This window comes from Chionomys nivalis, chromosome 13 (assembly GCF_950005125.1).
Source record: "Chionomys nivalis chromosome 13, mChiNiv1.1, whole genome shotgun sequence".
Taxonomy (NCBI): Eukaryota; Metazoa; Chordata; class Mammalia; order Rodentia; family Cricetidae; genus Chionomys; species Chionomys nivalis.
In genome coordinates, this window is record NC_080098.1 from 25,568,535 (window position 1) to 25,591,099 (window position 22,565).

General features: G+C 45.1%; 1 protein-coding gene across 1 annotated transcript in view; it reads left to right on the forward strand.

Moving 5' to 3' along the window:
- The window catches only part of Itih5 (inter-alpha-trypsin inhibitor heavy chain 5), a 101,960-nt gene that overhangs the window by 73,778 nt on the left and 5,617 nt on the right, over nucleotides 1–22,565 (forward strand). The window contains exons 8-13 of the mRNA XM_057787506.1: nucleotides 8,080–8,248; nucleotides 10,735–11,044; nucleotides 13,333–13,892; nucleotides 15,284–15,337; nucleotides 18,049–18,165; nucleotides 20,898–21,275. Of these exons, the coding sequence (XP_057643489.1) occupies nucleotides 8,080–8,248; nucleotides 10,735–11,044; nucleotides 13,333–13,892; nucleotides 15,284–15,337; nucleotides 18,049–18,165; nucleotides 20,898–21,275 (1,588 nt within the window). The remainder of the gene's footprint in view (nucleotides 1–8,079; nucleotides 8,249–10,734; nucleotides 11,045–13,332; nucleotides 13,893–15,283; nucleotides 15,338–18,048; nucleotides 18,166–20,897; nucleotides 21,276–22,565) is intronic.

The window sequence follows — 22,565 nt, forward strand, 5'->3', positions numbered from 1 at the left end:
TTGTCTCAGTGTGTGGGTGCACCCCTCGCGGTCCTGAGTTCCTTGCTCGTGCTCTCTCTCCTTCTGCTCCTGATTTGGACCTTGAGATTTCAGTCCGGTGCTCCAATGTGGGTCTCTGTCTCTGTCTCCTTTCATCGCCTGATGAAGGTTAATATTCAGGAAGATGCCTATATGTTTTTCTTTGGGTTCACCTTCTTATTTAGCTTCTCTAGGATCATGAATTATAGGCTCAATGTCCTTTATTTATGGCTAGAAACCAAATATGAGTGAGTACATCCCCTGTTCCTCTTTTTGGGTCTGGCTTACCTCACTCAGGATAGTGTTTTCTATTTCCATCCATTTGCATGCAAAATTCAAGAAGTCATTGTTTTTTACTGCTGAGTAGTACTCTAATATGTATATATTCCATACTTTCTTCATCCATTCTTCCATTGAAGGGCATCTAGGTTGTTTCCAGGTTCTGGCTATTACAAACAATGCTTCTATGAACATAGTTGAGCATATACTTTTGTTGTATGATAAGGCATCTCTTGGGTATATTCCCAAGAGTGGTATTGCTGGGTCCAGGGGTAGGTTGATCCCAAATTTCCTGAGAAACCACCACACTGTTTTCCAAAGTGGTTGCACAAGTTTGCATTCCCACCAGCAATGGATGAGTGTACCCCTTTCTCCACAACCTCTCCAGCAAAAGCTATCATTGGTGTTTTTTATTTTAGTCATTCTGACGGGTGTAAGATGGTATCTTAAAGTTGTCTTGATTTGCATTTTCCTGATCACTAAGGAAGTTCAGCATGACCTTAAATGTCTTTTGGCCATTCGAACTTCTTCTGTTGAGAATTCTCTGTTCAGCTCAGTGCCCCATTTTTTAATTGGGTTGGTTAGCCCTTTACGGTCTAGTTTCTTGAGTTCTTTATATATTTTGGAGATCAGACCTTTGTCAGTTGCGGGGTTGGTGAAGATCTTCTCCCAGTCAGTGGGTTGCCTTTTTGTCTTAGTGGCAGTGTCCTTTGCTTTACAGAAGCTTCTCAGTCTCAGGAGGTCCCATTTATTTAATGATGCCCTTAATGTCTGTGCTGCTGGGGTTGTACGTAGGAAGTGGTCTCCTGTGCCCATGTGTTGTAGAGTACTTCCCACTTTCTCTTCTATCAGGTTCAGTGTGTTCGGACTGATATTGACGTCTTTAATCCATTTGGACTTGAGTTTTGAGCATGGTGATAGATATGGATCTATTTTCATTCTTCTACAGATTGACATCCAGTTTTGCCAGCACCATTTGTTGAAGATGCTCTCTTTTTTCCATTGTATACTTTTAGCTCATTAAGGCAGAATTTTATGTCTAACTGTCATTCTAGCTGAGGCTCGGTCCTGAACCGATTTTGACATTCAGACCTGGGCAGAGGAGATGGCTCAGTGCTTAAGAGAGAGACTGCTTTCTGGGTCGTAAATAAAATGTTCTCCACTTCAGGAGATGCTCACAGTGGAGGGAGGCTGAAAAGGAAATCAGTACAGTGATGGCATCACATCCCCGTAATCCCCACACTCAGTGAGTAGAGGCAGAAGAACCACACTGTTCTCAAACGCTTGGAGACTGAGGCTTTTAGTCCACGCTATCCATTTCAAATGTGTTTAAAATGCATCTGGATCTGCAGTCCAGTGCATCTTGAGGGCATCCATTTCCTACACTGCTTCTCAGACATGGAGGTGTATGTTTTTTTTGATTACCATTCCTTTCTATGGTTCTAATCAGACTTCCACAAAGTCTTTGACCTCTTTGTGGGATTACTTTAAACTACGCACTTTAATTTTTTTTTCTCTTGAGTTGGTTCAAAAAGGGCCATAGGGAACCAATTAAATATAAAGTGTCAGCTCCTTGGTAAACATTTTAGAATGAGGTGTGTGGGGGTGACTAACTGGGGGGGGGGACAACACGGTCATTGTATGAAAACACATTGTGCCTAATAACTCATTCCCTTGAACTTGGGTTCATCTATGATGTCACGGGTTTTCCTTGCCCTTGCCCAGCAAACTAGGACTTGTGGTACAAAAGGCTTCTGTGTCAATTCCTATGTGCTTTGACACAGATGCAGAGTTATCTGAGGAGAGCTGTGTCAGTGGGTACCCTGATGGAAGTATTGGGGAGGAGTGGGCAGCAGCTGGCCTTGGCATGGGTTCCACTGACCTCTCCTTGAGGGTCTTATTGGACACTGATGTCATTCACTACACAATAGTGATCATAGGGAATTGCTTCCGCCTTTGAGGACTGTGCCAAGGGTCTGCAGCTGCATGGATGCAGTTTTGCTGGAAAGAGTAAGATGAAGAGAAATGCAAGTTCTAACGCTTGTGTCTAAGTGTAGCTTAATGCAAGACCTACGGTGTGCAAGACAGAGCTGCCTCTAAATGCTGCCTTCCCCGAATGAACAGGAAAGAATGAACGGGGGTGGGGTGGGTGCTGATGTATAGGAGCCCAGCGATTGTCCATGGGCACCATTGAGAAGACTAAGGGATGTTCTTCATCTCCATCCATTGAAACAAGAAGGACCCCTGCCACCCACAGGAACGGGGGGAAGATTTGAAGCCGAGAGTGTGCTTTGGTTTATCTAGATCCTGGCTAGTGCCTGCATGAGTTTCATGGAGTGTGAAAGATTTACGTCATGGTCAGCCTACGGCAGACCTGGAACGGACTTCTACGGCGTTGTTTTTAAAGAAAATGCTCCATTCTTCTTTTAATCCAAGGAAAGTTCACACAGGACGAGGAGTTTGTCAGAATAAAATACTGTTAAATAGAGAATACTCTTTAACCATTGAGATCTTAAATAGTGATGGGATTTCTGGGGTATTCCCTCTGAGATTCCCCCAGACAACTCTAGTGGGACTGGAAATGGAGTGACTATGGGCCGCTGGCCCTCCTTCCCTGGGTTCACATGAGGGTAAGTCATAGCTGAGGCCTTACAAGGTCATGAGGAATGAGTAGTAACTGAGCCAAGAGGAAGGTAGGGAGCCCGAATGACTACAGAGAACATTCGGCACGATGGGGAAAATACCCACGAAGGAGACAGGCTGATTGCTCCCAAGGTTTTTAGGATACTGCTTAAGAGTCCCTAGAGATACCAGCAGCTAAACAAACAGCTATTTTTGACAAGGGCCCATGAGTCACAGCCTAGCCAGCTCCACGTCCCTCAGAGCTGTGGATTTGAGCTCCCAGAGACACAGCCTAAATAACGAGAATACCTGATTATTGACATTCTCCGCCAGGGCCTCTCAGACCTTCCAGGGGTCTAGATGCTTGGATAGGGAAGGACACCCGATGTCTTATGTTCATGCCTGGTGAGCGAGGTGTCAATCAAAATGAAATCAGTGATCAAACAAACAAAAGAAAGCAATGAGAACAAAAGCTGGATGATCCGTTTTCTGTACGAGGCCACCATGTGCGTGCTGGGGCTCCCCATTCACAGGGGCAGAGTATAGACATCTAACTACGTATTCTTATTGAAGCTTGTGCCTCAACCACCATGAGCCTACTGCTCACATCTCAGTGACTTGTGATATCGCTCAGTGATCTCTGATCGTGGTCCCTGAATTAGTTTCTTTTCCTGTTGCTGTCTGGATCAAACACTCTGACAAAACCAGCCAGAGACAGAACGGTTTCTTCTGGCTTATTCATAGCTCATGAGTTGCCCAAGGGTCCTGCCTGGAGAACTGATTGGCAGGTTGTCCTGAATTTAGAGAGAAACACATTCCAAAAGGGAATCTGGAAATCTGGGAGGTGAGGATTGGTGGTTATACCCTGGATATGGATAAATCTGCTGGGGCCGGGAAGCTAAGAGTGAGGGATGAGCGCCTAGTTGGAGATTTGGCTTAAAAAGTCATTCTGTGGCTCTTCCATTGAAGGGACAAGAGGACGTGCTGGGGGAAGACCATGGAATCACCAGTGTAGGAGGGACCTCCAGAAACAAGAGCACCCTGATGGCAGAGCATCTCACAGATGCCTCCAAGGCAGTGCTGGCCGGTTGGAGTTTGGATTCTGTGTATTGACTAGGACACTCAGCCATATTTTTTGGGGATGGGATTCAGGACTGAGAAGGGGAATGTAAACCCTCTGCATGGAGAAAATGCCTTGAACTAGGAGAAGCCAGAACAGAGAAGAGGCAGAACAGGGGCTGTCCTAGCTTTATGAGGGACAATTAGTGTTTCTTTGCTTCCCTTTTTTTTCTGAAAGATCTGGGAGTGGGAGGCAGCCCTGGGAAGGATGAGGAGATGGATGGTGGGAGGCAGCCCTGGGAAGGATGAAGGGATGGATGGTGGGAGGCAGCCCTGGGAAGGATGAGGAGATGGATGGTGGGAGGCAGCCCTGGGAAGGATGAGGAGATGGATGGTGGGAGGCAGCCCTGGGAAGGATGAGGAGATGGATGGTGGGAGGCAGCCCTGGGAAGGATGAGGAGATGGATGGTGGGAGGCAGCCCTGGGAAGGATGAAGGGATGGGCTATGAGAGGCAGTCCTGGGAAGGATGAGGACATAGACTGTGGGAGGCAGCCCTGGGAAGGATAACGAGATGGACCGAAGGAACTGTGCCATTGTTCTCATTCCTGGGTAGATACGAAATTCCTGCGGTGCTTTCTGCAGGGATGCTATAGAGGATGAGTTCATTAGTTGCTGCCAAAAACTGAACTGAAAGAAACAGCCTGGCAGGAGAACTGGAAGGGCTCCCGAAACAAGCTGCACGCTGGAAAGGTTCTCACTCAGGATACTTGGCTTCCAGCGGTTTGGGAGCTGCAGATGCCACTGTCTTGGATACCAGTGTGGGCCCTGGCATGAGACTTCCTGCATTTTAATCCGCCATCCTGTGGGATGTGATTCTTAATCCCTCCACACCTCAGCTGCATCGTTTGTAAAGTGGGAATACTGATAGTGGCCTTGCCACAGGTGACCGTGGGGGTTGAGCTGGCCGATCATCTTGCCCTCAGCATGCTAGCTAGTGGGTATTGATACTAGCTGCTAGTATCGCCACCATCACTGTCTTCTCCCTACTTCTAGTGATATCTTTAGACTCGGCTGTTTTTCCCATCTTTCCGAATGAAGAAATGGTGTGAAGGTAAGGAGCACTAATTCAGCAGGGATCTCCAGGGAGCTGAGCAGACATACGCTTGGGTAGAAGCTCTCCACTCATAAGCTCTGTGGGAGAGGGTGTAATGGAGAGTTTTAACGCAGACACACCCAGCATCGTTTTCTAAAGTGGACTTTGGGGATTCCTTTGGGGTACCTACAAGAGTTAGACTGTGAGATCTTAGAGTAGGCACTTCTGGGAATGGAAAGATGACAGGGGAGTGAGGAAGAGGAAAACACACAGAAGGGACAGTTTGAAAGTGGTGGGGTTTCCCAGGGGTTGAAAGAACAGTTCTGTCTGGATCCAGGCTATGCAGGAAGTCCCACAAAACCCAGGGAAAGGCCGGCAGGATGCTAGAGCAAACATGCATTCCGTACCATGCATTATTCTGTAAACATCCCCCTACACACACACACACACACACACACACACACACACACACACACACATCCTAGAAGCCACTCTTTCTCTGGATTCTCCTTGCATTTCCTGGAGGAACCAAATAATAGCAAACCTGATATAACATTGACCATCTTCCCGGCTCCCTTCCAAGCACCTTTCATCGTGTCCCTGATTTAACCTTCATGATGGATGGGGCAGGCACTGTTATCCTGACTCTGCTGACAGTTTAGGAGCTGATAGTTTAGGAACAGCAATGTATGGCATGGAATGTCCCGCACAGGGCTGAACCGAGGGTAAATAATGTGCCCAGAGCCATTGCTATGGTGACTGTGTAATGCGGGTCCTTAACTGGTATGAAACCCAGCCTCTTTAATGTCTAATGACAGTGCTCACGAGTCCTGGATTTTTCTCCTCTCTTCCCCTCCCCTCTCTTCCCCTCTCCCCTTCTTTTCTCCCCATCCTCTTATCCTTCCTCTTCTTCCTGCTCTCTCTCAGCTCTTAGAGACAAAGCCTCTCCATGTAGCTCAAACTGGCCTTAGTCTCAGTTCTGACACAAGCCCTAAATGCTGGGGTTGCAAGTGCACCACTGTGTCCAGCTTCAAATTTGTTTCTTTATAGAACATCCCCATGTCACTCTATTTTAAAGATTTTATAATATTTTAAAATCCCGTGATAGTGGCTCAAGAAATGACTCAGAGGATAAAGGCTCTTGCCACCAAACCCAATGACCTGAGTTTGATCCCTGCCATCTATATGGTGGGTAGAGGGACCTGACTCTCGAAAATTGTACTTTGATCTCTACACATGATACTGCACAAGCACACACAGCTTATCTGCCCACAAAAATAAATAAATGTAATAAAAAGTTTGAAAAATAATATTGTCTTAGTCAAAGTTCTATTGCCATGAAGAGACGCCATGACCATGGCAACTCAAATAAAAGAAAATATTTAACTGGGCCTGGGTTACAGTTCAGAGGTTTAGATTGTTGACATCATGGAAATTAGCATGATGTCATGGTGCTGGAAAGTAGCTAAGAGTTCTACACCATGATACATAGACAGCAAGAAGAGAGAGAGAGAGAGAGAGAGAGAGAGAGAGAGAGAGAGAGAGAGAGAGAGCACTCACTCCACTGAGCCTAGCTTTAACTTCTGAAACCTCAAAGCCCACCCCCTAGTGACATACTTTCTCCAATAAGGCCACACGTACTACAACAAGGCCACATCACAAATATTTTCGAATAATACCACTCCCTGTGAGCCTATGGCAACCATTTTCATTCAAATTGCTACAAATATATTTATTATTATCTTTAATTTATAATTTGTTACTTATTATATAATTCATTCATCACTACACCTGCATCTGCCACTTCCTGAATATTACTGGGCAATAGGGTAATGAGTGAATCCCACCTGCAGAAGCCTTAACATCTGTTCCAGGAAAAAGACATAAAACAAGCCATCATTACTCTGAAATGTGCTTTATAACAGCAGTATGGCAAATTGAGAACCAGTTTAGAGGAAGGAACGACAGGTCTCTTTGGAGCAGTGAGGACAGTTTTCATAGTGAGAATTTGGCCCACCTTTCTGGGTACTGAACAATGGTGAGTGGCTTCTTAGGTGAAATATAGGGAAAAAATAATGTGCAAGAACATTCTAGCTCAGGAGAATGGTGGTCAGGACCTGTGCATGGCTCAGAAGGTAAAGATGTTTGTTATTAAACTTAATAACTTGAGTTCAACCCTCAGGACTCGTATGGTGTGCTGTGGGACAATAGTCTGTACCCTGTCACTTGTATTTTAAATAAACGCTGATTGGCCAGTAGCCAGGCAGGAAGTATAGGTGGGGTGACCAGGCAAGAAGTAGAGATGGAGCAACAAGAATTCTGGGAAGAAGGAAGTTTTAGTCTGCAGTCATCACCCAGACAGAGAGGAAGCCAGATACAGAGCAAGCAAGATGTGACTGCCTCACCGAAAAAGGTACCAAGCCACATGGCTAACACAGACAAAAATTATGAGCTAATATAAGTTATAAGAGTTAATAAGAAGCCTGAGATACTAGGCCAATCAGTTTATAATTAATGTAGACCTCTGTGTGATTTCTTTGGGACTTAACGACTGCAGGAACTGGACAGGACAGAAACCTCAGTCAACAATGGTGCAAAGAGATAACTTCCACAAAGTGTCTTCTGACACCCACTCGTGTGATATGTCAAGTGTGCATTCACACACACACACATATATACATACACACACAGACACACAGACACACACTCACTCATATACAAAATCAAACCTCAGTTTGAAAGGTTTAGAAAAGAATGTGAAGATGCATTGATCTGACACACCATGCCTGGTAGCAGCATGAGATCTAGGATTGAGTAAAACATTCATTCATGTCTTCTGTTCAGTTGTCACACATGTATGCCATGTTCCAGCCAGTGACAAATGTCCTTTGCATAGCAGACTTTAAATACGAATCCCAAGACTGCTCCTGGTTGTCAGTTTCTTAGTCAGTGAACATGTGGACTAATGAGCCCAGATGTGACCAAGTTGAGTTTTGTCTTTTCCTAGACCAGGGAAGCTCTCGTCACAATTCTCAATGACCTCCGACCCCAGGACCATTTCAATATCATTGGGTTTTCCAACCGGATTAAAGCGTGGAAGGACCACCTGCTGCCAGTGACTCCCGAAAACATCAGGAGTGGCAAACTCTATATCTACCACCTGTCACCCACTGGAGGTAAGAGCCATTTCTCCCTCCTGTCTCCCACTCCCACTGGAGGTAAGATCCATTTCTCCCTCCTGTCTCCCACTGGAGGTAAGAGCCTTTTCTCCCAGCCTTTCCACCCAGCCTTGACAGGATCAGAGGTTCGCTTTCTGCAAAGAAACAAGGCTTTGAGAGTTGAAGCTGATACTAACAAAGAAAGCAGTGATAACAATATTCTCAGGTGCCTATATTTCTTCAAGTTTGTAAATTCTCAACCCCTAGACCTTCAGTCAGGTTATAATTGGAAAAATCCATCCCCAATTTGGATCCTGAACAAGGAAGCTGGTCTTGGTAAATTGTTCTTAGTTGGAGAATATTTTTAGGTTTATTTCTAATCTACTTGCATGTGCCTGTTTCTATAAATTGATGACACCTATGTGGGAGTGTCCTGCAAACCAGAAGAGGGCATCAGATCCCCTGGAGCTGACATTACAGATTGTGAGCCACTTGATGTGAGTTCTGGGAACTGAACTTGAATCTTCTGGAAGAACAGGAAGTGATCTTAACTGCTGAGTCATCTCTCCCTAGGATGGAGAATTGAAGCCAAGCGCACGACCCAGTGTTTTCTATGTACTCGAGCAGTGGCAGATGGAACTGCCCTGTAAAACAAGCTATGCTCTTGCCCAAGCTGCAGCATGGTGAGAGAACCTTAGATGCCCTGGGCCGTGCTGTGGATCTAGAGTGGAAGGAAGAGAGGGCTGGTCTCCAGGTCACTGCATACACATCTTGAGTGTGGTGCCTGCTGTGTGTGTAGAAGGTTAGGACAGGGGCATGGAGACAGCGAACTTTCGAAGACTCCAGAACCAGGCACTCTGGTGCGCACTGTGCTGTATGTGATTCCTTTCTTTAAAAGAAAAACATCTTAAATTTATTATTATTGGGGGCAGAGCATGTGTAACATGGCGGTCACACAGCAGTCAGAGGATGTCTTTGATGTTGACTCTCTCCTTCAGCTTGTATGTGGGTTCTGGGACCTGAACTCATCTTGTCAGCCTTGCTCAGCAGATGCCATTACTTGATGAGCCTTCTCACCAGCCCCCATCTAACCCTTTCTCAAAGGCAGATGCACTATCTTGTGGAGTTCTCACATCTGTTAATTCTACTTTCTGTATGTGGAAACAGTATGCAAAACACTCAGGCCAGCCTTCCTCCATCTGAAGATTTCCATTTCCTTGTAGTCATTTTCCATCCCGTTATTGGAACTGTTTTATCATTGGACAGGGGAAATTAAATATTAGATTTAATATCATAGTTATTATCTATGGCAGAAATTGACAAGACTGTGAAGTCCTTCCTCTTTGTAGCCCCTAAGTCCTAACATGCTTCTTAGCACACGATGCATGCTCAGTGATTATCTGCTAATGGTGTGTTTCACCGAGAGGCAATAAACATCTTTAGAAATAAGCTAATATGTATTATATTCATTTAGAACCCAAACCTAAGAATCCATATTTGTTTTCTCTCTTCTTTCTTTCTTTCTTTCTTTCTTTCTTTCTTTCTTTCTTTCTTTCTTTCTTTCTCTCTCTCTCTCTCTCTCTCTCTCTCTCTCTCTCTCTCTCTCTTTCTCTCTCTTTCTTTCTTTTCTTTGTTTCTTTTTGTTTCTTTTTCTTTCTTCCTTTTTCTTTCTTTCTTTCTCTTTCTTTCTTCTTTCTTTCTTTCTTTCTTTCTTTCTTTCTTTCTTTCTTTCTATTTCTTTCTTCTTTCTTTCTTTCTTTCTTTCTTTCTTTCTTTCTTTCTTTCTTATTTCTTTATTCCTCCCTCCCCTTTCTCTCTTATATGTATTTGTGTATAACTATGAATTTATGCGCACCTCATGTGTGCAGGTGCCCATGTGGTCCAGAGGAGGGCAATGTTCCCTGGATCAGTTGTGAGCTTCCTGATTCTGGGTCCTCCGCAAAAGCAGTAAGAGCTCTTAACCACTAAGCTATCTCTCATTTATTTTTTTTCTTGACACTTGCCCAGTCCTTTGCTGGAGCACATCAGAGGACTCTGCATTCTCTATGAAATGTACTTTCAAGGTTGGAGCACAGCTCCTGAAGCTTGATTTTCTGTCTTTGAATTCAGCTCCACCGTCTGTTAGCCATTTGCCTCCTTCCTCTTCATAAAATGAGAGGGTGGAAAGCACCTGGCTCTCAGAGTGAAATAGTTTATTTCACGTGTGTTGAAGGACCCTAGCAGATAAGGGGTCTGTTCTCCTTAAGTGTCAGGTGTGGTCTTGATTTTCATCTGACTTGATTTTTATCTGACTGGTCCCTGGGCATCCAGTGAGCTCTCAGAGGAATGGTTGGGCAACTCTGCTTGTTGAGAGGACCCAACGCTGGTGAGTGGACAGAGATGCCATGCCTCAGAACAGCCTTGATTCTGAGCCCTGATAGGCCTTTGCTGCATGCATGTGACAGTACATTCAGAGGTAGAAGGTGACTGCAAAGTCATGAGCTGTCCTGTGTGGTGTTCTCCAGGTACAGACATCAATGGGGCCCTGCAGAAGGCCATCAAACTGCTCAACAATTATGTAGCCCAGAATGACATTGAAGATCGGAGTGTGTCCCTCATCGTCTTCCTCACGGATGGGAAACCCACCTTCGGGGAGACCAATACCCTGAAGATTCTGAGCAACACCAAAGAAGCCACTGGAGGTCAGATCTGCATCTTCACCATCGGCATCGGCAATGACGTGGACTTCAAACTGTTAGAGAAACTGTCGCTGGAGAACTGTGGTCTTACACGACGCGTTCATGAGGAGGAGAAGGCAGGAGAACAACTCATTGGGTCTGTTGTCTGTCTTCTCATAACCAGAGGCCGGGGCGGGGCCTGAGGATAGATGCAGTAAGAATCCAGAGCTGAGGATAACGCTGTAATCAGAGGCTGAGAAGATCTTTGTCTGGGCCTTATCCTCACATTTGCTGGAAATGAAGCCAGCTCGCTGCATTGAAGAATTATTGCAGTGTGTTTTAGTCCTATTTAAAAAAAAAAATTATTTACTTTGTGGCACTAGTAATTGGACCTAGGGTCTTGTGTATGCTAAGTAAAAGATTCACCCACTGGTGAGCTAACCTTTCTGTTATTTTAGTTTGAGACATAGGTTTTGATAAATTCCTCATATGGCCTTGAACTTGTGACCCTCCTATCTCAGCCCCTACAGGTTTACCTGGGTGTACCACCCTGCCTGCCTCAGAACGTTCTTTGAAACCAATCTGATTTGAGTTTAATTTGTGACTTTAGGTAGGCTTTTAAGACTGCCATTGCCTCAGTTTCTTCTTCTGCAACATGACGGTTATAACTGATGGTTGTTTAATGGGAAAAGTTAAGTTTTGGCACAGTGACTATTGCACATTAATGGTCATGTGGGGTTATAATTGATAGCATGATAGTTTAAATAAATGGTGAAATGATGTTATAATTTGAAGTAAAATAATCAATTAAAACTGATGAAAACTCAAAAAATTTTTTTTTGTGGAAAAAATAGTGGTAGAAAAATCTAGAACTTAGATTTCTGATGACAGATAACATGTTATTGATCATGGCATATGATTTTTTTTTGTTGGTTGAATTAAGTGCTGTCTCCAGGTTCAGCACAACGTAACTCAAGCTTCAGTGTGCAAATATGGGGTCTATTTCAAAGGAAGAGCCTGCTTTATCTAGATTTTGTTAGCCACAATCAAAGAAATTTATGAATCATAAGCCTGACTGACAGTCTCTGAGCTATGCAATCAACACAGGCGGTTGCTAAGGGACTGGCCACCATTTTTCTCCTAGGATTTCAATGAAAGAGTTAAGTGAGCACATAGATCTACTTCCTACATCATAAAAAATTACTCAAAACCAGATTCAAAGAGAGAAAACTTACTGCACCATAGAACAAAAATCAGGAGGTCACAAGGAAAAGCAATTCCATTGAAACCATTAGCTACACGGCCGTTCTGCTGGAAATGCCTTCTATACCTTGCATTTCTTGAGAACTTAAAACAAACCCAATTTATATATCTATCCATCCCCATCATTTCCTATGATCCTCACAGATTTCTACAAGATAAGTAGATAAGGTAGACGTTACGATGCCGTACAGACACCTCTGGCTGTAAAGGCTTACTAAGTGGTTTATTTAACGCTCCTTTGATAGCTGATGCAGGTTAGCCTCTACTCCAGATAGTCATTCTGGGGCCCAGGACTTCATCGCTCTGTGCCTCACTTCCTTAGGAGTTAGCCTTATCTGCAATGTTGTAATTAAGTCTATGTCCTTTCTGATTTTTAGTCCCAGCAAGAATAAAAGCCACAAAAGTGAGCACAAGCTATCTTCCTGGATGCCAGTGTCTTGGAAGATGTACATACAATTCCTAGCTCTTGTTCATGGGCGAAAGTGTGACCTCATGGCCATGACCGTCCACAACAAAATCTGCCTACTTAGAAAACTACCATTTGAAAAGGAGAGGATAGACTTAGGGAGACAGCTAGTAGTTGTGAAAGGGATACTGTTAACGTCCCAAGACAGGGTGGGGGAGAGAGACCCCACAGCCTTCACTGTCTAGGTCGTTGAAAAGCGAGTGCCCATCGTGTCATTTCAGGCCCACAGGAAATGCTAATGGAAACATGCTGTGTCCCTCAAAAGTTCTTAGAGTCAAGACAAGAGTGCCAAAGACTAACCTGCTGCTTCAAGCACCTTCGTAACATGCGTTCGAATTCAAGAAACAAATTACGCGTAAACCTTGGAGAAACTTAGGTGTGTAGAAAGGAAATATAGCAAATGTTTTGAGGAATTTTGAAGTTGTACCCCATGAAGACTATTTCAAGAAACCAAAGGTTGATGTAGGCAGTGGGAGATTTTGATTAATTCCAAGAAGGCTGCTGTCCCAGGAAGCTTTGTGAAGGAGCGAAGGCTCACTCATTAGAGAGGCTCCAGTGACTGCTACGCCATCTGCTATCAGAATCCTGCGCTAAGTGTAGTGCAGCGGACGATCCTGCGTGTCGTCAGACCCACACCCTCTGTAAGCCTGATTTCCTCCTGGACTGACCGCCTGTAGCCCAGCCAGCTCCTGATTCTCTCTGTCCTTCCTCTGCAGGTTCTATGATGAGATTCGGACCCCGCTTCTCTCTGACATTCGCATCGATTATCCCCCGGATGTAGTGGAGCATGCCACCAGAACCCTGTTTCCCAACTACTTTAATGGCTCCGAGATCATCATTGCTGGGAAGATGGTAGACAGGAAGTTTGATCAGTTCCACGTGGAGGTCACTGCAAGCAACAGTAAGAAATTTGTCATCCTGAAAAAAGACATCCCCGTGGAGTCTCAAAAGCTGGGGAATGACGTCACAGTGACCCCTGGGCCTACCAGTGACGGTGGGAAGGACCCCAACCACATCGAGCGCCTTTGGAGCTACCTCACTGTGAAGGAACTGCTGAGCTCCTGGGTGCAGAGCAGCAGCGAGCAAGAGAAGGAGCAGCTGAGGCAGAAGGCCCAGGCTTTAGCCTTGAATTACCACTTCCTGACCCCCTTCACCTCCATGAAGCTGAAGAAGCCAGGCCTCCACACAGGGGGGCTGGAGGAGAGCCGTGGCATGTCTGCAGTCACAGGCCCTGAGACGGTGGTGCAGAGCCTGCGAGGAGCCGACGTGCAGCCAGGTAGCAAAGCCTCAGGAGTGGCCTGTGTGTGAGCACAAAGCAAATTCCTTGTAAGGCCAAGGAAACCTCAGCAGAAGACTGTTTTGTGTTCGCATCTTGCACTTCTATAAACAATGCCGTATATGAAGTGTACAGTCACCAGACGCCCTCTCAAATAGCTAAACTCGTCATAAAAGCGTAGCTCATAAGAGCCGTGAAAAGAATGGCAGGAGGCTGAGAAATGTTGCCCACTGACTTCAGCGCCTCAGGCTCAGACAGAAGGACAGCGAGTTCGAGCTCAGCCTGGGCTATGTAGTCAGATTCTGTCTCAACAAAATAGAAACAAATACTATATATGTGTTAAAAAAAAAAAAAGTGTGGACACTTGCCATTTGATGTCAGTTGACAGAGTCCTTAGTGGCAGGAGGAAGTTTAAACAAAGCCAAGGGTTGCAACGTTACTACCACCAGAGTGTGGAAAGCAACCTGGCTTTTCATGTATAACGCTTTTTATTGTTCCTGTCAAATGTTCATCTCTTAGAGAGGAGACAGAAGTTAACCAGGCCCTCCCAGAATCCCACAAATGTTGGCTAATTTATTTCTCACGTTAAGCTCTGACAAACATTCAATGGCAGAGAGAACATGAAGTTAGGATCCCTGGGCCCTCCCGCGCAGCTGTGAAATCCGGAACACTTGTGGACCTCCCCACGAGTACAGTTGCTTGCCTAGAAGTGGGGATAATAATAAGTTCCATGAAGGTCCATTGGCAGGACTGACTATTCAGCCCGAGTCCTTTGGCATAGAATGAGTGTTCTAGTACTTTTAGCAGTCTCTCTCCCCTGGGGTGTGTAGTTCTCGAAATGAACTGAGGGTTTTATGTCTGCATGTGCAAGCTTTTTCCTGTCTCAGATGCTTCTGCTGGCAAAGTTAGTGATTCTTCATTCGGATATACTTAGTTGAAATGTTATTTTGTTTATTTATTTTATCGCATTCATTTATTGCATGTGTGTGCTCCTGTGGGATGGTGGTTCACGGAACACAAGGAGAGGTCAGAGGACAGCATGAGGGAGTTGGGCTTTTTCCCCTCTATTCTGTACGTCTCAGGGATTGAACTTAGGTTGTCAGGCTCGGTGTCAACACGAGTGCCTTTACCTGATGAGTCATCTTGCGGGCCCTAGATTATGTGCAGAGAGTCTTTTTAATTCTTTTATTTTTGTCTCATTGTTTGATATAGGGTCTCGCTATATAGCCCAGGCTAGCTTGGAATTTGTGATCTTTGCCTTTTTTGATTCTTACAGTTATTACAAACGTATCTGAAACCTGTTACGGGCTTCTCATCTCCAGCTGCTGTTCTCTGTGCCTCTCCACACATCTCTAGCACATAACAACTATTCTTTTCTGTGTTTTTTTCAGGACCTGCTCTCAAGAAATCATATAGCCCAAGAATTAAAATCACTAAAACATCAGGTAAGATGAGTAAGGAATTTTTGGAATTCTCTGAAGCCAGTAAAAACAGGAGCTCACAGAATGTGTTCCCATAACCCGTTTCATTCAGCAGCATGAGACACATGAACTAGAACCATCACAAGTCATTTTATGAACACCACAGAGATGACCCAAGAGAGGAGGTGGAGAGCGGAGGCTTCTTTTGCTCATTGTCGGCTTTAAAGGACCCTGGGTTTTAGAGAGCTGAACTACGCATCCAACCACTTCTGTCCCAAATATAAAAATGGTGTTAGAAAAATAAAGATATCTGGCTGTATAGGCAGAGTTTTTCTTTTTAAAATTTTTGCCGTTTTTGAATCCTTGGGTTTGAAGGGAAGCAGAGACTGAAGACATAGTAAAATTTCTTTTTTGGCAGCATCTTCCAAGAGTATAATACAGTAAGAATCTGGATGGAAGAATGTCCGGGCTTTATTCTCCCAATGGCCAGATGTCTGTGTTCACAAAGCCAGGGACACTGCAGTAATTAGTCGTGGGGCTAGAAGCACAAAGAGTCCCACGGAGAGAATGCACTTTCTAAAGCGCAGATGGGCTGTGGAATGCAGGTCAACCTTTTTCTGGGATGCTGCCTGTGGCGATGATTGCTGGACTCCTCCACATACTGGGGGAACAAGTAACAACGTCCCTTGTACTGGATCAGGGTGGAAATGATGTTTTCAGCATGGTAGACACTGCCAGACAAAGTTCAGGCGAGCTATGTCCCACACACCTGTGCCAAAGGCGGCAAGAAACGGTGTCTCCTTTAGATATTTTGTCTCTATCATCACGGCAAAGACCTTGTGTTCTCCAACACCCCCCCCATATGTTTGTATGTGTGTGGGGGTGCACATGTGTGTGGCTTTCAGAGAAAGTCTCAGGTACCTTCCACCTTTCATATGAGACAGGATCTCCCCTGATTCAGGACTTCAGGTAGAGAGAGTAGCTGATGCCCAGCTTACAGGGATCCACCTCTCTCACCGTCACCCAGACTGAAAAGCACAGGCTACCACACCTGGCTTTTTACATGCTCTCTAGGGATTGGACTCAGGCCCCGCTACTTGGGAGGCAACGGCCTGTACTAACTGAGCTCCAGCCTCACCTTGTATTTCTTTACGTTCCATTCACGTGGGGCTTGAAGCTCGTCACAGTGAGAGATATGGGATTCTCTCTGTTTTTCCTGAGAGACAGTCTTGAAGGAAAGGGGGATTCAGCAGTGACACGCAAGACAGGAATTTCCGTGCAGCTTGAAAAGACTGAACTCCTCCAGACACACAGTTCCAAGCCACACCTCCCTGCTTCGTGTCCACGTATTCACACCGAGCAGAGAGGTATTCCCAATCACATGGTCTTATGTATAAACCAGAGAGAAACTGAATTTCATACGAAATAAGAGAAGATTATGGGTGTTGACTCCTAGGAGGGTCTGCTGAGGAAGAGGTAACACTGCGTATTTCTAGCAGAGATGGAAACTGGAGGGCTGAGGCTTACACCATCAGTGTGACCCAAAAGAGAGAATTTTGCCATCATCACTGACTGTACTGCTTGGCCTTCTAGTGATTTTCACTCTGCCTGGCACTGCCTTGGGCTCCACTGTGAGTGCCAAGTGTTACCAGCAGCCTACACGATATGGTTAATGAGATTGTGTAGTGGGAGTGTCCAACCTGTTGACATTGTGACATGATGTGCAGTCTACAGAATTTACAGAATCACAGTCTAGAACTAACAAGTGGGTTACCAAAAGGGAAGAAAAATCCATAATGAGGTTGAGGAGATGGCTTAGTGGGGAGAGCACTTACTGCACAAGTCTAAGGAGCCGAGTTTGAATCCTAGCAGCTGTGTCAAAATCCAGATGTGGCCACAGTATACCTGCGATGTCCAGTGCCATAGGCACAGAAACAGGAGAATTTGGGTATACTCAAAAACTCCATAATAATTTCAGTAAGTTTAAACTTTGTGTTGGCCTGATTCATACCTATCCTCAGGGTGAGGACTGGATATTCCAGACTTCCTTGGTGAAGGATTATTCCCCATGGCACTCTTGGCATAGATGAGAAAGAATCTCTACTCTTTCATTCTTTTAAGATGTATTTATTCTTATTTTATGAGTTTGAGCGTTCTGCCTGCATGTCTGTCTGTGTACTACTAGCATGCCGGGCCCACGGAGACCAGGGGAGGGTGTCTGGTTCCCTGGAACAGGAGTTGTCGGTGGCTGTGAACCTCCATGTGGGTGCTGGGAACTGGCCTGAATCAATCTTCCGCATGCCAGCCACTGCTCTGAGCCACCGAGCCGTCTCTTCAGCTCTGATGCGTCATTCCTCACGGAGGCAGTTAAGGGACAAGGGAAATGATAGGCATATACCCGTGGGAAGTCAAACTCGGCAGTAGTCGGAAATGTGTAAAACATCTCCCTTCTTGTTTCTTGTCATCGTTCATCTCAAGGCTTAGCTGTCTCAGATATGATGGAAACACTGTTACATCCGAATTCAAGAGACCAGGAGTCAGTGTACCCTTACCATGTACAAGCTGCATAACTTTGGGGCATTGTTACACTTCTGCATATTTTCCTTCTTTAGAACTGAGAACACTATTCTTTCAGCCTTCTGATTATGATTAAAGAAACAATCCATCTGATAACATAAAGTAATATTTACCCAATACACATTTTTTTTCTTGTCTTTTTCTCTTGCTCCCGGTAGTGGATGGTGATCCCCATTTTGTTGTGGATTTCCCCTTAAGCAAACTCACTGTCTGCTTTAACATTGACGGAGAGCCTGGGGACATCCTGCGGTTGGTCTCTGATCACCTGGACTCTGGTAAGTACTACCTTCTCTGTGGTACCTAGGTAAAGCCTGGGGATGGGGCATTTCGTTCTCTGTGCTGAAGGTGAATGGCCAATTATAGAAGAAAGACATCCTGGATGCTCAGCATGTACCGATTGATAAGGGCACTGTACGAAGTTTCTGGACACAGAAGCAATCCCTTACTTTATACCCCAGTGTGGCCTTGGGCCTGCACCTTAGCAGCTGTAGTGGCCATCATGTGAAATGGAGGTTGTAATGTTCTGTCTCATGGACTATTACATACATGATTGAATCATGGGTAGGAACACTCAAGTGCTATAGTAATTTATCACATCTTACTGTTGTTATATCTGTCCACTCAGAAGCTGTGGTGGTAGGCAGGTCATAGTCCCTGGAGACTTCTGTTGAAAACCCAAACAGTAAATACACAGCTCATGAATTTATGTGAACAGGGATTTGGCTACCTTAGGTCTCTTGAGAGACGAAGTATAAGAAATGAGCATAGGAAGTGCTTTTTGAGCACACTGCAGGTGACTCATTGCTTGGGGACAGCCATGTGGCCAGCAATACAGCACAGCAAGTGAGGACTGGCTTTGGCACGCTCCTTCCATTATTGCTAGGTACTCAGCAGTAAGTGTCCTGGCAAGGCAGGTTATGACCCACAGGTGGCATTTGTGATGGAATTACATGAAGTTTGCTTCCCCGATCTCCTTTATCAGATGGTTTTCTTGCAGGCTGTCCTCACTTTATTTCAGTGTCTGGGCTGAAACACCCTGAACAAAGTAACCTGGGGAGAAAGGGCTTGTTTTATCTCATAATCCCGGGTTATACTTCATTACTGTGAGGAACGAAAAGAGGCAGGAACTTAAAGAAGCTTGCCATAGCACATCCATAGTCAAGAACAGAAAGCAATGTCTCCACTCTTAAACAGTTCAGGACCCTCTGCCTAGGGGATAGTGCTGCCCACAGTAGACCCTTCATCAATCAACTGAAGACAACATCCTGCAGACACGCCCCCCCCCCTTCCCCCGGGACAACCCAATGTAGACAATCTGTCCTGGAGAGTCTCTTCCTAGGAGATTCCAGGTTGTGTCTGCTTGCCAAGGCTCTCTATCACATAGCTCTTTCTAGCCTCAAAGTTAAATCTCTTTTTTCTAGAAAGGCAGCTGGCATTGAGTCAGTGATCTAACCATATCCCTCCATGGAGACACTCCTTCTAAAGAGCTTAATAAGATTTGACTGTGTAACATCCTTTGTGTTTTGAATGCTTTGTCTTCAAATGATGGCAGTGTTTGGGGAAGCTATAGAACTCAGGAGATAGGGCTTATTTAGAGGAAGAAAGTCACTGTTACTATTGTGTCCCTGGGAAGGGACACATATGTTTTACGTGGCTCCTTGCTGTTATGCTATCTGCTTCCTGGTCCCAACCCTCATTGAGATTCTCTGCCACATTGTGCCTTTTGTACCATAAAGAACTGAAATCCCTCTGAAGCTGTGAACCAAAATAAACCACTCTTATTCCTTAGAAACCATTCTTATTTCACTCAGACGTTTGTCATAGCAGCAAAAGGAGAATTAATTATGTACCAGCCTTTTATTAGTGAAAGTTACTTTTCCTGAAATCAAAGCATACAACATGCATCAAACTCATTTCCAAATACCCCAATTGCAACTGCATCTGTTCACTGTGCAGTGCCACCGCACTGAACGCTGGGATCCAGCTCCTAGCTCTCACGGAGGCTGGAAAGGCACAGCTGTGCTTGTGATGTAGTAAACAGAAAGGAAGTTGCACTCAAGGGCAGTTAATGGCATTCACACAAGCCTCTTTCTGTGATGCCACCTCCCAATTCTCTTAGGTTTTATACTTCTCCCACATTTTATAAGACAAGAAACTTCAGATTCAAATTTTAGCTGACTTTTCCAAGGGCAAACTCATATTAGGTACAAGAAAGTGGCCTTCTGAATTAAAAAAGGCATCTGAACTTTGAATCCTGCTCAGCGACATCAAAGGATCTAAATTATGATTATTGACAGCTTGTAGACACAGTGTCCATCAGAATGACACCAGCAGACACTGGAATGTCACAAGAATGCAAGTGCATGAAGATATTCATCACTTTCTATGACAGTTTGACCCAAACCTACATCTCCCTTCCTATATTCCTATATTTAAGCATGGAAGGAAACGCATTCATGGCTTTTCTCATTCACTCACTCAGTCACCAACCACTTAGTGGCCGACAGGTATAGTCCAGACAATAGTCTTGGTGACAGATAGAAAAATAAGAAAGGTAGAAGGACATTCATTAGATACTGTCAATGCTTCTGTATCGATAACAAAATGTGTGACATTAAACTTAAGGGAGAAGGATTTATTCTGGGTCCCGGTTTCAGAGTTCATAACTTGGTTCCATCAATTCTGGGTCCACGGTGAGGCAAAAAATCATGGTAGTAGAGGAATGAGACAGAGGGGCTCACATCATGGTTGACAGGAAGTAGAGAGTCAGAGAAACAATAGGGTGTCAAAAGATACTCCCAACGATTCATCTCCCAAGTACCCTCTTCCCTCCAAGTAACCCTTACCTTCTAATTTCCCTGACCTCTTAAAATAGAAGCATGATTTGAGAGATTGGCCTTTGGCATGTGCCTCTGGAGAGGCAGTTCAAATGCAAACCATAACAGATGTCTTTAGCCAGGACATGGGCATGGCTTTTCTAACCACTGTGCTCTTCTTCGCCTTTGAGGTGTGACTGTGAATGGAGAGCTTATTGGGGCCCCAGCGCCTCCAAATGGTCACAAGAAACAGCGCACATACTTCCGGACCATCACCATCCTCATCAACCAGCCAGAGAGATCTTACCTTGAGATCACACCGAACAGGGTCATCCTGGATGGCGGAGAGAGGCTGGTCCTCCCCTGCAACCAGAGTGTGGTGGTAGGGAGTCGGGGACTGGAGGTGTCAGTGTCTGCCAACGCCAATGTCACTGTCACCATCCAGGGTACCATTGCCTTCGTCATCCTCATTCACCTCTACAAAAAGCCAGCACCCTTCCAGCGAAACCACCTGGGCTTCTATATTGCCAATAGCAAAGGACTTTCCAGCAATTGCCATGGCCTATTAGGTAGGTGACTGCATGTCTCAGTCTGTAATCGGAGGATGGAACTGGGTTTCCTGGAAGGGCATTCATGTGGCCAATATAATGATCTTGACAGAAGATTACAGTGGGAGTGTGGTCCTGTGTTAAGTTATCCTTCAGCATCTTATGAAGATGCTGGATCCAGGATCTCTCAAGAGAAAAAACTCTAAGGATGCTCGAAAGTCTCTTGTATAAAACATGCAGCATTTGCATCAAACCTACTAACATTCCTCTCTCCGTTTTAAATAACTTCCAGATTACTTACCATACCCAATGCACTGTGAGTCCGATGCAAGTAGTTGCTGGACTGTATTGTTTATGGGTAAATGACAAGAAGGAAGTCCACACGTTCACTACCAATGTATGTTCCCCCATGTATATTAAATCTGCATTGACAAAGATGCCAGAACTCCACATGCAGAAAGCCCGACTTCATATAGCATGGGAAAATTAGGTTACTCTTTTGTTATGCATGTGTTCATGTATGTGTGGGCTATGTGTGCATATGGGGGTCAGAGGACAAATCTGGGTATCGTTTCTCAGATGCCTTCTACTTTTTGTTTGAGGCAGGGCCTCTCACCAGCCTAGAACTTCCGTATAGCTATAGACTAGTTGGCTCGTGGTATTCCAGGGAGTCTCTTGTCTCCGCCCCACACCCAGCCATCTTTGGAATTTACAAACAGATGCCACCATGCCTGCCTTTATGATGCTCTCCAGAGACCAAACTAAGGTCCTGAAGCTTGTGGAGCCAGGACGTTGCTGACTGAGCCATCTCCCCAGCCCTGAAATGTGTATTTCTTATTTCATGGGCGGGTCTTATACACCAGTTCTCACTGGACTTCCGAGAACTCAAAGAGATGGGAGCAGTCATCCAAAGAGCTGGTTTCTTGCCATTCTGCAAGAAGAAGCAGATCCAGGGCACGAGAGGCGGATGCCTTTCCCAGGAGTCATCTGTGTTGTTGTGAGCAGCGGGCAGGGCATGCTGGCTGGCCTTCCTCAACGTGCAATCTCACGTGGGCCCTCTGCCCAAAACTAAAGACTGAGTCATTTTCAGAGCTTGGTTTAGAAGGCAGGATTTCCTGGCACTTGAGCTCGGTGTGTTTCATTGTGTTTGGCTGCCAAGCATAAGCACTGTCTCACAGATGCAGATCCATATTCCCTTGGCCAGAGCAATGCCCTCGCTTGACCTGGAAAATTCTGAGGCTGAGTGTCAGGGCCAAACTGAGTTGACTGCTTCCACTACTCTACCCCAGTACATAGCAGCGAGGGATGGTG